Here is a 15,428-nt window from a genome sequence, read left to right as displayed (position 1 = left end):
CGCCCGGCTGATATTAATCTTCTGTGCAGTTACCTGTGTGCTAGTGTGTGGGGTATGCCGGATAGCGTCTAACACAACCTCTTCATTGTTAGCAGACGTCAGGGGATGATCTCGAACTGGCAGTGGCCTTCCCAGGGACGCAGTATCCCGCAGATGTTCTTTCCACACTGCGAAATATCATGCCTGTCGGTTGTCTATCCAGATAGCGTTCTTCATACAGGCGTTGTGCTCGCATGGATTCTGCCTAGCTTCTCCATACTGTACGTGTTCTTCGTATCTCTGCTCGTATTACGCGTTCATTCGAGGTACCCATAATGAACGAATGGTGGTGCTAACGATTTCTGCTGTCTTCTAGCCTGCAACCGCAGAGCAATGTATATTACCGCGATTTAGGGACAGGGGGCGATGTATTTTATATTTGTAGTAAACGCGGTGGGATGTTTAAAACTAGATTGCAAGGGTCTGGTGGATCACCCGCTATACACTAGCGGTTGCGTACAAAAATGTACTACCGATGTTTTCTATTAACAATTCATTCTACTGCCGGGCTGAGTGGCTCAGACGGTTAAGGCGCTGGCCTTCTAACCCCAACTTGGCAGGTTCGATCCTGGCTCAGTCCGGTCGTATTTGAAGGTGCTCAGATACGACAGCCCCGTGTTGGTAGATTTACTGGCACGTAAAAGAACTCCTGCTGGACTAAATTCCGGCACCTCGGCGTCTCCGAAGACCGTAAAAGTAGTTAGTGGGACGTAAAGCAAATAACATTATTATTATTAATTCATTCTACAACGGGAACAAGTGTCGATTGAACAGTCAGTCGCAAACTGTGGCGGAGGTTGCTTCTATGAAAGATGCTCTCATACCGAGATTTAAAGTCAAAAGACGACGTTCGCAGATTTAAGTAGAGCTTGAACACAAAGAACACTTTCGGCACCACCCAATGGAGTCTTGGATACACTTTCTTTTATTTTTCTTTGCTAGTGGTTTGATGTCTCACCATCACATGGCGACGCGACGATGGGAAAGGGCTGGGATTGGGAAGGTAGCGTCCAAACCCACTATCTCCCGAATGCAAGCTCACTGGTGCGCTACACTAACCGTATGGCCAACTCGCTCAGTCGGATACACTTGCTGAGGTAATTTGCCGTGAAATTCCTGCAATTCCTTCCTGCTTTCAGCCTGATATTGCACTGTAATTCTAGGAAGGTCTAACTGCAATGTAGAATATCTTCCTCTGACACAGACAACTGTTACCGGTAAACAAATAATTCAAGAGTGGGCTTGAGCTCTGCAAAGTCAATCAACCGTGTGGAAAATACAGATACCGTTTCCGCTATGTGGAATGAATGAATGAATGAATGAATGAATGAATGAATGAATGAATGTTAACTAGACAATTACTCAGCCTAAATTGCATTCCTTTAATGCCTTCTTGTTGGAATTTCATTTTACGCTAGTATCTATACGAGTAATATAACAAATCGTTTTTTCGAAATATCAAGCAACGACTTCAAAATCCCGAACGGTTCATTCTGATCCAGGAATAAATAATGCGCTTTTGTGTCTTGCTTGACACTCGTTATGCTTAATCAGTGTTATTATTTTGTACAGCATTTTGTACAGCTATAAGAATTAATGCAACAATGAGTATAAACTGACTGTGAGGCATGTTATCAAACAACAATGGTGGAAGTTGAAATGATCAAACAGGAAATATCCTACTCCGGTAGCAGTAAAGGTGTCTTCAGGTTGTCTAGTTACGTAATGTCTCGTAGATACTTTCGTGAAGATGAGGCTCTCGTCTGGGGTCCAGGAAGTTATTGAGGATTGTGATGGAGATATATATTGTGGGACGATTCGGGGGTTGATTTTGTACCTTCACCGAACGAGTCAATCTCGTAAATTAAAACGAGTGCGATATATTTGTCTAGTGCGTGTATGCATCTGATATTTCTCTCTTCTGTTGCATATGTATCGTATTATGGACATTCACTTCGTAGTTAATATTTTGTTCCACTAATTCCCCATAATTTCTGTAAATCCTTGTCATTGCAACAGTTAAACACTAACTGTGAATTTGTAATAAAAAAAAAATTTAACTTTACGCCCTAGTGCAAAATGACGACTGACCTTCCACGTATTTTCTTGTGTTCCAGCTATGTGTGGAGACGGGGCCAATGACTGCGGTGCTCTCAAGGCTGCCCATGCGGGAATATCGCTATCAGAAGCAGAAGCGTCCGTCGCATCTCCATTTACATCTAGAGAAGCAAATATTTCCTGTGTACCAAAAGTTATCAGAGAAGGGCGAGCCGCCTTGGTTACAGCTTTTGGAATTTTCAAATTCATGGTTGCATACAGCCTTACAGAGTTCCTCTCTACAGCTATTCTGTACTACATCGACAGCAACCTTACTGATTTTCAATTTCTTTTCATCGATATATGTCTTGTCGTCCATTTCGCCTTATTCTTTGGTAACACGCATGCCTATTCCGGCCAACTGGTGAAGGAAACTCCTACTACTAGTTTATACTCGCTGCCCCCTATGGCGTCCCTTGTGTTACAGATGATTATCGTCATTGTGTTCCAGGTTATATCCATTATATTAGTCCAGACCTTCCCGTGGTTTACACCATACGAGTACGAATTTGAAAAATACACCTCGTATGAAAACTACGCTGTCTACACTGTTTCCATGTTTCAGTACATTATCATGGCTATAGTTTTCTCTCATGGAGCACCATATCGAAAATCAATTTTTTCCAATCGCTGGTTTGTGGTTTCTCTAGTGGCAATGACTGCTATATGCGTGTATATAACGGTGTATCCCGCTGAATGGGTCGCCACTATACTGGAACTTAAGGTGCCACCTGTCTACAATTTCCGAATAATCGTATTGTGTTTAGCCCTGGCTAACTTTCTGATAGCACTTTTTATTGAACGTTTTGTCATAGAATACCTTCTTTTCCAAAAAATGCGCGACAGGTTTGACAGTGAGGACAGGTCAAGACGAAAGTATCTGAAAATTGAAGAGGAACTCATGATGGATTACAACTGGCCTCCAATTTCAAAAGAATTGCCACTGATACCCTCAAAGTCCACGGAACAGCTGGTTCCCCGCCCTATAGACCAGGTTCCCAATGTTGTAGTACGATCTTCACTTCCAAAAGGTATAAAGAGCGAAATCAATATGACCACAAGTTTTAATGATACATTTTAAGTAGTTTTTAAAATGTGAATATAGTTCCTTGAAGAAACTTCATGAAAGAATTTCAGCTCATTTCACATTTATAAAGTGCCTTATAATTCGCTCAAGTTCCTGGCCATTGAGTCTCAATTCGGCCATGAATATTGCAAATCAAAACAAAATAGCCTTATTGTTTTACCTTGTACTCCGAGTGAGATCTGGTGAATATCCGACAAGTAGTATAGATAGACTAATGATCCTGCAGTGTGAGTAACCTATACTTTCAAAGTTTAAGTTCGATCCACCTTCACAATTTAGAAGCAGTGTCATATTCAGTAGAACACAAAAGTTTTGTGGGATTGGGAATTATGTCTGAGAAAGAATGAAATGCGTTGGTAGGGCTTGCCTATCTCCAGTGCTACAGTGGTCAGGGAGTGTTGGAGACATTCCTAAATAACCCCTCGCATGTATTGGTTATTATTGTTCTATACTGGTTTACTTGCGCGCACAGAATGTGCAGTGCTCATAACAAGCTGTCACTTGAATGTGATTCCTTACTGTAGAGATCACTTCTCCTCTGAATTCTCACTCATTATATCAGTAACATACAGATTCTGTTGTTTTAGGCTTTCTGTGATATGTTAGTGTTGTTTTATTATATATTTTATTACTGTTATTTTAGTAACACACTATGAATATAGTATTACTGTTGCCATGCGGTCATTCAATGAACAGTGGAGCACACGAGACGCTTAATTTCATGAAAACATGAATATGTAGGGCAGTGCTCCAAACTGTGACACATTTTGAAAGACCGGTACTGTTTAAAAAGCGGTATGGCATAAAAGAAAAATGCATTTATATTTTTTCATATGAAATCTGTTCTTAACATTTTCATGTGAATAATTTGTAGCACTAATTGTAAAGAGATTTTCTCTTATCTTTTTCTGAATAAAGTATATAATGTTGATATGTATTAGTTTGATATATCGAGATAAATGTAATTGTGTAGTTATTGTAATTGCCTTGTCCACCGATAGGAAAATTTCTAATGGTGGTCCTTTTGGTTTCTTCCCAGTCTCTACCATATGTGTACATGAACCAGCTTTAAAACTATGAATATTTGTTTACAAGTCCAATTCACTTCCCAAGTGGTGCTTGTCAGCAGTCAAAAATGAAACTTTGCGGCATCTTGCAACTTTTACTTTTATAGGAGCAAAATGTATACTTGGGTACGTGTTGCTCTGTTGAGTTTCAAATTGTTCTTTTTTTTTTCATTAACCAGAGATCTGCAGCAACCCCTGCGCTGTTCTTAGTTGCGTTAAAGCGAATTATAAATTATCTTGTGGTTGACACGACTTCTGAGAGAGAGGAGGTCATGAATGGAAGGCAAAAATAAGCTTGACCTCGAGAATGTCGTAATATCGCTGAGCAGGAAAGAAACGAAATAAAATGAGATTGAGTATTCGGGAGATAGTAGGTTCGAACCCCACTGTCAGCAGCCCTTGAAAATGGTTTTCCGTGGTTTCCCATTTTCACACCAGGCAAATGCTGGGGCTGTACCTTAATTAAGGCCACGGCCGCTTCCTTCCCATTCCTAGCCCTTTCCTGTCCCATCGTCGCCGTAAGACCTATCTATGTCGGTGCGACGTAAAACAACTAGCAAGAAAAAAATGAGATTGCCTACAATGTCCTAAGCCTGTAAAACTGATTAACATTACTCCCGCTATTGTTACATAAGGTCTTTTCTGCTGCCAGTTTTCTCCGATAGATGGCATTAATGCTGCAGTGTATAAAAACTAACCTGTCAACGACAGATTCAACAGCACAGCGCACTACAAACTACAGAGAAATACGCGATAGTGAATACATCCCTCCACATAGAGTTGGTGACAGGAAGGACATCCAGCCGTGAATGTGGACCTAATCCACGTCAAGCGCCGACCCCTATTAATTGCGGGAAAAGGGCAGGAAGAAGGGAGATGTAATTTATATGATTTGTTAAAAAGGAACACTGTCATGAATATAACACATTAACTAAATTAACATTTGTTTTGTTAATAATATTTAGAGTTTCTGTTCCTTAAAACTGAAAATATTAATTTCCGAAAAATGGTGGGTAATGATAAGCTTCAGTTGCTTGTTTTTGAATTCAGCATACAAAAACCAAAAAACAACTCTTCCATTGCAGGGCTGGTCGGTAACAACGTTAACCGGGAATATAATCATTCGAGGGTTGGTCATACTGAATATAATTTGTACAAAGGTCAAATCTTGTGCCGATGTCATGAAGTTAGCCAATCAGATCGCTTCTTGTGCGACATCAACTGGGCTTTGCGAGGCGCTGTTGTTAAACCTGCGCGTGGCTTCTGACCGACTTGAGAGCGCCAATACAAGAAATAAACTTCTCCATGGTAGGGATCGCAGGTACGCTACGGTTGAAGCCCGGTGTGTTTGTGTTTGATGCTGATCTCTCGCGCGGGTCTTACGCCATTGGCAGATTTAGCAACACCACCTCGTAAAGCCCATTCGAATTGGCCCGCGAAGCGATCTAATCGGCTAACTTAAGCAGATGATAAAATAGCGCGAGATATGGAATTTTTGAAGTTATTTATCCTAATGAGCAACCCTCTGAAATGAAATGAAATGAAATGAAATGAAATGAAATGAAAGGAAATGAAATGGTGTATGGCTTTTAGTGCCGGGAGTGTCAGAGGACAAGTTCGGGTCGCCAGGTCCAGGTCTTTTGATTTGACTCCTGTAGGTGACCTGCGCGTCGTGATGAAGATGAAATGATGATGAAGACGACACATACACCCAGCCCTCGTGCCAGAGAAATTAACCAATGATGGTTAAAATTCCCGACCCTACCGGGAATCGAACCCGGGACCCCTGTGACCAAAGGCCAGCTCCCTAAGCATTTAGCCATGCAGCTGGACACAAACTCTCTAATGCTCATATACTCCGTTCAAATTGTTTCTGACCACTCTGTATTGTCTTTCTCCTCCATTCTCCCGGCCAGCGCAAGGTAGAGCTTTGAAATAAAGTTTCGTCCTGTGTTCAGGATTCCACGGAAAGCTGGAAGTCCCATCACAATGCCTTTGCTTTACTCTGAGGTCCGCAGCGTCTCTGAGCAAAGAAGCTGATGTATTGGAAACGTTATCCTCTCCATATAATATCAGCGGAATGTTTGTTTATGATATTTGTGAAGTAATAAATTTGTTTGTAAGTAAGTGGCGTGGTGGGGTACTTGACCGCTCTGTTCATATGTCACCATGAACATCTGTCTCCCAGACACATCAATGCACGGCGGTATCTGCTTTAGATTAGATTTTATAGTAATTTAACTCGCTTCGGTGAATGCATCATCTGTTTGTCGTGCTCTTACTTGGACATGCCTTATATTTCATTAGAAGTCGTTATATCTTCAATTGTTTCTTTGTGCGCATGGCTGCATTAGTTTCAATGTTCTAATTCATTAGAAGTAATTCTTTCTGAGATATAGTTCTGTGCTCTTTATAAAACAAAGGATAGCTGTGTGTGAGTGGGACATAAAACCAAAATGGAAGCGTATCGTTGCGACTGCCTTCCTTGTGAGCTACACGTGCAGTCTTTGTTCGCTGATCAGGGAATGAGAAATGATAGCACTCATCTTCAGATGACATTGACTTGACGTCTCTAAGAAAAGTAATTGAAGTGGAAAAGGGAGTGGGCATAGCCGAGGTGACACGTAAAGCAGTTATCAGTGAGCGCTGTTCATTGGTCGGAAATGTTATCCATAATTGGTTAATTTCTCTGGCAAGGGGGCTGGGTGTGTGCGTCGTCTGCATCATTTCATCCTCATCACGACGCTCAGGTCGCTTACGCGAGTCAAAAGACCTGCATCTGGCGAGCCGAAAATGTCTTCGGACACTCCCGGCACTAAAAGCCATACGCCATTTCATTATTACTGCAATATCCTTCCAAGTGCTGCAGACATTCAGAGACTCCGGTATGTTCTAATGTTGTCCCACAGGAGATTAAGGTTTTGTTGACGACCGTAGCAACCTTTTGACATAGCTGGACAAAACAATGAAGTGTACAATTGGCTTGAATGATACTTTTACCAGGCATAGTTCATTTATGGAACAATTTGGATGCTCAATTTCTGAATTTATATCTTGGTAATTTCTTTCCTACGGGGCTGGAAGCTTGACTTCTAGTACTTAATTTCTGAAATTAGCCACGGTAGTGATATCAGGTTTTCCTTACTGTATTCTCAAGGTGCGGGAAGTACTCTGATCTAACAAAAGTGTTTTTTAATAAATAATTTTAAAATAACTCGAGTTTTTACAGTATTTTAAGTCGGAACTTATCGTTCTATTATTCTCTTAGTTCAGATTGATGAGCAACTACGAAATATGTCACGCTGAAAATTTCTTGTTAAAGGAACTGATATTTCTGGAGAAAAATAACATTTCATGCAAGAAAGTGTAGGTGTTGGGGAAATAAGCGGTTTTGGACTTTTAAATTGTCATTACCACTTAGGGGAGCGGGGTGCGCAGACGAAGAATACACCCGCGGTATCCCCTGACATTCGTAAGAGGCGACTAAAAGGGGTGACCAAGGGATGATGACGTTAGAACCATGAAACTACTTGTACTTAGTACCATCACGTGGGGTACACCATGGGTCGTATTACGATCTCCCTATATAATCTACGTTTCCCTACCTTGCTTGGCGCTGCTTGCTTCAATTCTACGCTCGCCGCATGATGTACTCTGCTCACCCACTGTCAACTCGACTGATTACGTCAGCTGTGCTACACTTTGCCGTGCTTGTGTACTGTGCACCACGTGACTTTATTCTTTCTAGAACTCGCTAGTGTGTATAGCCTTCGCTTCGGTTCTGGAAACTTCCTTTCCTCTTTAAATTGCTCTCTCAGCCCATCCATCCTTGAGTCGGGCTTTCGTGGCGGAGTGGTGGATATACACATGCTAACAACTGTGTGCTGTGCTATTATGTCAACTTCAGCTGGACATTATCTGGTACAACTCGGTGAGCAAGGCTTATAACACATTTGTTTACATTTGGACTTTACCTTCATTCTGGCATTTGCCTATTATAAATACACTGACTGACAGAGCAAATGCAACACCAAGAAGGAGTGGTCAGAACTTTATGCCAATTGCAGGGTAGACTGACGTCACTGAGGTATGCTCATGATGTGAAATGCGCCGCTGTGCTGCGCACGTAGCGAACGATAAATGGGACACGCCGTTGGCGAATGGCCCACTTCGTACCGTGATTTCTCAGCCGACAGTCATTGTAGAACGTGTTGTCGTGTGCCACAGGACACGTGTATAGCTAAGAATGCCAGGCCGCCGTCAACGGAGGCATTTCCAGCAGACAGACGACTTTACGAGGGGTATGGTGATCGGGCTGAGAAGGGCAGGTTGGTCGCTTCGTCAAATCGCAGCCGATACCCATAGGGATGTGTCCACGGTGCAGCGCCTGTGGCGAAGATGGTTGGTGCAGGGACATGTGGCACGTGCGAGGGGTCCAGGCGCAGCCCGAGTGACGTCAGCACGCGAGGATCGGAGCATCCGCCGCCAAGCGGTGGCAGCCCCGCACGCCACGTCAACCGCCATTCTTCAGCATGTGCAAGACACCCTGGCTGTTCCAATATCGACCAGAACAATTTTCCGTCGATTGGTTGAAGGAGGCCTGCACTCCCGGCGTCCGCTCAGAAGACTACCATTGACTCCACAGCATAGACGTGCACGCCTGGCATGGTGCCGGGCTAGAGCGACTTGGATGAGGGAATGGCGGAACGTCGTGTTCTCCGATGAGTCACGCTTCTGTTCTGTCAGTGATAGTCACCGCAGACGAGTGTGGCGTCGGCGTGGAGAAAGGTCAAATCCGGCAGTAACTGTGGAGCGCCCTACCGCTAGACAACGCGGCATCATGGTTTGGGGCGCTATTGCGTATGATTCCACGTCACCTCTAGTGCGTATTCAAGGCACGTTAAATGCCCACCGCTACGTGCAGCATGTGCTGCGGCCGGTGGCACTCCCGTACCTTCAGGGGCTGCCCAATGCTCTGTTTCAGCAGGATAATGCCCGCCCACACACTGCTCGCATCTCCCAACAGGCTCTACGAGGTGTACAGATGCTTCCGTGGCCAGCGTACTCTTCGGATCTCTCACCAATCGAACACGTGTGGGATCTCATTGGACGCCGTTTGCAAACTCTGCCCCAGCCTCGTACGGACGACCAACTGTGGCAAATGGTTGACAGAGAATGGAGAACCATCCCTCAGGACACCATCCGCACTCTTATTGACTCTGTACCTCGACGTGTTTCTGCGTGCATCGCCGCTCGCGGTGGTCCTACATCCTACTGAGTCGATGCCGTGCGCATTGTGTAACCTGCATATCGGTTTGAAATAAACATCAATTATTCGTCCGTGCCGTCTCTGTTTTTTCCCCAACTTTCATCCCTTTCGAACCACTCCTTCTTGATGTTGCATTTGCTCTGTCAGTCAGTGTATACTCAGTCGAGTGGCAATGCTTCGCTTTAAAACTTTATGAACTGCGCTACGGACTATTTGCAAAAAGAAAGCTTCTTCAGTTCTCATTTATGATCTATTGCTACTGCTAAACTATTCAATTACCCGGTGAAGGAGATCTTTTCTCATCCTAGTCCCCTTTCCCTTCCCATGCGTCCTTTTTCTTTTCAGGGTTCTGGTTTCGATGCATATTGTATACTTTTGTAAATGTGGCACATCTTTTTAGATTTTTCTTCCATTTCCAAATTTTTATCTGGTTGTTAACTTATGGTTGTTAAAATATATTTATATATTATTTTGCACTGTTATTCTGGTCATCTTCTTTTGGGCCTAGTTCCTTACTGCGCGATTGTCCTCATCATAGCCTACTTCTTATTATATTTTTATTAAGCACGTTTGATCACCTAACGTTATCTTATCAATTATGGTACATTTTATTTCACTGTGGTATATCAAACTATAATATTATCCTGTCGTCGCCCCGACAGTCGACGTCACCAATGAGTAGTGCCTTTATGTAGGAACACCGCGGTTCTGTGGTTAGTAGGGTCTACGATCGTGTGTATTCCGCTGAAGCTGGGAAGCGGGCATTTGGCTGCACGAACTAATGTCCATGTGCCGTAACGCTGTGCTTGAATGTGTGTATTCCCCTGGGTTCAGCATGGATCTGCGCTACCTATGAGTAGTACCACTTTACGAGAAACACCGTGGGTGTACGTTGCCTGTGATTAGAACAACTATGTGAGAAAAACCATGGGTCTGGCTGGCGCCCATGGTAAGTACCACTATGAGCGAAAACCCTGGGTGTGCGTTACCTGAGTAGTTCCATTATGTGAAGACTACCATGGGTTTGTATTACCTGTGGTTGTTACCATAATGTCATACACCGTGGGTCAACATTGCCTATGACTAGTAACACTATGTGAGCAACACCATGATTATACGTTGCCTGTGCTTAGTTTCACTTAGTGGGGGGCACCACGGGAATACCGGCGCTCATGATTAGTGCGGAGCACCATGGCTCTGCGTTGCTTGTGAGTATATATTATCCTTATGTGCAAAACGCCATGGGTTTGTGTTACCTGTGAGTGACGCCATTGTGTGGGACATACCATGGATCTACATTTCCTGTGATTAGTAGCGCTATAGGAGGAACATTATGGTTCTACCTCCCAGTGATTAGTACCATTATGAGGGGCCGGCGACCTGGATTTTGGACCCCTTTAGATAATAATGCATCATCCCAGTAATTCAGGCTTTGCGAATTGGATCAACTGATTGTTTTTGTTTTACGATCATTTTATCATTAGTTTTAGATTTTAGTCAGTGGATAAATTTTGGAGTTTTAATTTTCGCTTCGTTCACCTCTTACCATTAGAGGCCGATGACCTAGCTGTTAGGCCCCATTACTGAACAATCATCATCATCATCATCATCAAATAATTGGTAAAGTAAAACTTAGAATATTCAAGCTCGTTAGGGCTTTTAAATGGTAATATAAACGTACGGTTCCCTTGAGAGAACTTACATTTTCATACAAAATTTGAAGGCTGGTATTCATACAAGGACGATCCGTGTGCACAAAGGAGGCTTACAGAGGTGTCTCAGTATTCATACAACGAAGATCCGTGTGCACAAAGGAGGCTTACAGAGGTGTCTCAGTATATATACAAGGAAGATGCATGTGCACAAAGGAGGCTTACAGAGGTGTCTCGGTATTCATACAAGGAAGATCTGTGTGCACAAAGGAGGCTTACAGAGGTGTCTCGGTATTCATACAAGGAAGATCTGTGTGCACAAAGGAGGTTTACAGAGGTGTCTCAGTATTCATAAAAGGAAGATCCATGTGCACAAAGGAGGTTTACAGAGGTGTCTCAGTATTCATACAAGGAAGATCCATGTGCACAAAGGAGGTTTACAGAGGTGTCTCAGTATTCATACAAGGAAGATCCATGTGCACAAAGGAGGCTTACAGATGTGTCTCAGTATCCATACAAGGAAGATCCACATGCACAAAGGAGGTTTACAGAGGTGTCTCAGTATTCATACAAGGAAGATCCATGTGCACAAAGGAGGTTTACAGAGGTGTCTCAGTATTCATACAAGGAAGATCCATGTGCACAAAGGAGGCTTACAGATGTGTCTCAACGGTGCACTACCCACCAGCGTCTTGGAAAGGTGTGGCAGTCCAACTGACAAGCCCGTTGCCACACTGGTGAAAAACTATGGTAATTTCACAGTTTAAATTTACAATTTGTGAAATGACATTGTCATTTCTTTCTGCGAACTTAACATTTAAAGTAAAATTTCTTGATGAGTGAAACTCGGATATTTAAATGTCACGCCCAAATTGCAGCATCAAATTGTAAAGCCCCCGAAATGAAAACTAATAGACAGACAAAAGAAAAATAGAAATCAGCTGACTTAGAACAATGTACGGGCTCTTAAAAATAATAGCGTTTAATCTTTTTTTTTGATCTGGAACCTCGATTTGCACCCAGTTAACTTATCGGAAGCCAATGACACTGTACTGTCGCATTCAAACCCCATCAAATGCCATTGACCTCAACCACAATCGAACCTGTTATCTTGAAATTGGAAGGGCAACTGAACAGTAAATAGGAAGCTGGTAGTGTCACACGACTTAATAGCGATGATACCCCTAGTTTAACGCTTAATTCGAACCACAGGAAAGTGAGATTTTAGTTTCAAAAATTTGGCATTCATTGGCCGGGGACTCGGACCACGGCCGCACTCTTGAGCAAGCCAGTGATTGATACTAGGCTATTTTACTCTTCACAAACTGTGATGAGTGGCTCAGACAGTAGAGCGTTGTTTTTCTGATACTAAGTTGGCGGGTTCGATTCCGACTCAGGTGGGTTATAATTGAAGAACTCTGAAATATGCCAGTGTCGTGTTGGTAGGTGGCGCGATGTTTAGGAATTCCTACGGGACGTCAGTCCCCGAAAACCGTAAAAATAGTTCAAGAAAAGCCAGTTAGCATTGTGTAGACTGTTATAATATGCACGCGGAAGAGGTATGAATGAAGCAGCCTCTGCCTCTGACAAGTTATCGCATGAGGGTGTCACTTGGTGATCTGTAGGCTTAGCAGACTGACGTGCGATAAAATCTCCCGAACCGGTAGGGAACTACAAATACTTCAGTCCGCAGTTTAATACTCCTCTCGGTGATAAGCGACTGCTGTTGCTTGAACTGCGGGCGATTCGACCAGATTTAGGGTTGAGAACTCTTATTGCTGTAGGTGGAATTGCGGGCGATTTGACCAGATTTCGGGTTGAGAACTCTATTGCTGTTGGTGGAATTGCGGGCGATTTGACCAAATTTTGGGTTGAGAACTAGATTGCTGTTGGTGGAACTGCGGACGATTTGACCAAATTTTGGGTTGAGAACTCGATTGCTGTTGGGGTAACTGCGGGCGATTCGACCAGATTTTTGATTCAGAACTCGATTGTTGTTGGTGGAACTGCGGGCGATTCGACCAGATTTCGGGTTGAGAACTCTTTATAGATACCTATTTTTAATGTGCTAGCGTTTTAACTTCGCACTGGCTCAGATAGGTTTTCGGTGAGGATGGGTTAGGAGTGGGCAGGAAGAGAGTGTAGTACAATCACGGAAACGCTGGTTGTGAAAGTAGGCATAATGGCTCCAGAGCTGTGGAAAACGACTTGTACACTCATACAAAACTCATTTTTGAAGGAATGGGTCTCGTTCATTATTTCGAAGTACATTTCGTTCAAAGTCTCGTGCTCTAACACTCTGATCAAAGAGTGTCTGAAATAATAATTTTTTGAACAAGTTTATTTACGTTGCACCGACACAGGTAGGTCTTATGGCGACGATGGGACACGGAAAGGACTAGAGTGGGAAGGAAGCGGTCTTGGTCTTAATTAAGGTACAACACCAGTATTTGCCTGGTGTGAAAATGGGAAACCACGGAAAACCATCTTCAGGGCTGCCGACAGTGGGGTTCGAACCCACTATCTCCGGAATACTGGATACTGGCCGCACTTAATCAACTGCAGCTATCGAGCTCGGTTTTGAAAGAATCAAACTCGAAAAGACGTTCAACTTCACTGAACTGTCCCTGCTGTCTGATCACAATAAGTAGAATGAGTTTAAGCACAACCGATCTGCTTGGAAGCTAAAGTTATTCACCCATTGGTACTTCGTTACCACGTGCACTGGTTCTCGGCGTATCTTTATTGTCCAGCCGTCTTTGCTGTTACACTCGTAACGCACACACGTGAAGCAGGAACAAGGCAACAACTCCGAGTTTGATCACCACTACTGAGCAACTGAGTGTCTATGTAGACTGGTGAACCCAGCCTGTTGTCGAGTTTCAAGTTAAGTTTGAATCACACAGCTCACTGTTAAAATATCGGCTGCTTTGATTGAGCAGGCGTGAGCTTGGTTCGAGTCTGTCCCGACTAGTTTGTTCTAGCAGCAGCCTCGTTCTCTGACCAAACTGGAAGCGGAGAGCTCTAATCTGGCTTACTCTCTCACTGCACAGCTCCTCAAGAAGAGCGCGAAGACCTGACGTCATTTATAAGCCAGTGTGACTCGAACTGTTGATAGTATGCAGGGAATGCATCTGTAGGAGACGTTCTTCTTTTATAGACGAGTGTATAGATAGAGCCTTGCGCGGATAAACAAAATAATATCCGCATTTGCTCCGCATGCGCACTAACTTCATCCGCAACCACATCCGCATCCGCGAATGGTTATCCGCATCCGCAAAATGGTTATCCGCGGATATTGTAAATATTTAACCACAGTATATTACACACGGATAGATCTGTTGGCATAATACAATAGGCCTGTTACCTGGCACCAGAACCCCTACAGTCACTGGTTTGAGGGATTTTCTCTCGCGACAACTACCGACGTATTGACCTTTGTTTCTTTCTTCCACTAATTGCGGGCAGGAGCCAGTTAGGCTTAGATCATTTTTACGGCTTTATTGCCACAAGGCTCTTTATATATCGCCATTCTCCCATACTAATGTCAAGGGTCACCTAAGCACAAGCAAAAACAAGAGTATCCCTGAGTGAAAATCAATAAACGTCATTATTTAGAAATTATGAGCAAAATTAGCCGCACTGCCATACAGTTTGCATCCGCCAAGACACTAACTTCGCGGATATCATTGATCTAACACGCCTTAGTCCAGTTTATTCATTCATATTCCAGTACAGACACCAGTCCGTCAGTATATTAAATGGAGTACCTCTTGAGTAGCTACGTTTTGAGCAGGAACAATCAGATCTCGCGGACCAAATTTTGTGTACCCACCATCTTCTTTTTCTACCGCTTTTCTCACACTTGTGGGGTCATGGGTGCGAACTGTGTTGCACATGTGGATTTGGCCCTGTTTTACGGCCGGATGCCCTCCCTGACGCCAACCTTATATGGAGGGATACACTGTAATTACTATTGCGTGTTTCTGTGGTGGTTGTTAGTGCAGTGTGTTGTATGAATATGAAGAGGACAGTGTTGGGACAAACAAAAACACACAGTCCCCGGGCCAGAAGAATTATTCACAGGCGATTAAAATCCGCTACCCGGCCGGGAATCGACCCCGGGACCCTCTGAACCGAAGGCCTCAACGCTGACCATTCAGCCAATGAGTCGGACCAAATTTTGTGTAGCCTTAAAAGCTGTTAATATTTCCGTA

General features: G+C 43.5%; 1 protein-coding gene across 1 annotated transcript in view; it reads left to right on the top strand.

The window, feature by feature from the left end:
- Positions 1-4,156, top strand: part of LOC136864327 (polyamine-transporting ATPase 13A3) — an 869,746-nt gene extending 865,590 nt beyond the window's left edge. The window contains exon 19 of the mRNA XM_067141161.2: positions 2,157-4,156. Coding sequence (XP_066997262.2) covers positions 2,157-3,217 — 1,061 coding nt within the window. The 3' untranslated portion in view covers positions 3,218-4,156. The remainder of the gene's footprint in view (positions 1-2,156) is intronic.
- The last annotated feature ends 11,272 nt before the right edge of the window (positions 4,157-15,428 follow it).

Source organism: Anabrus simplex, chromosome 2, assembly GCF_040414725.1.
Source record: "Anabrus simplex isolate iqAnaSimp1 chromosome 2, ASM4041472v1, whole genome shotgun sequence".
Classification (NCBI taxonomy): domain Eukaryota; kingdom Metazoa; phylum Arthropoda; class Insecta; order Orthoptera; family Tettigoniidae; genus Anabrus; species Anabrus simplex.
This window is presented reverse-complemented; position numbering and strand designations above follow the sequence as displayed.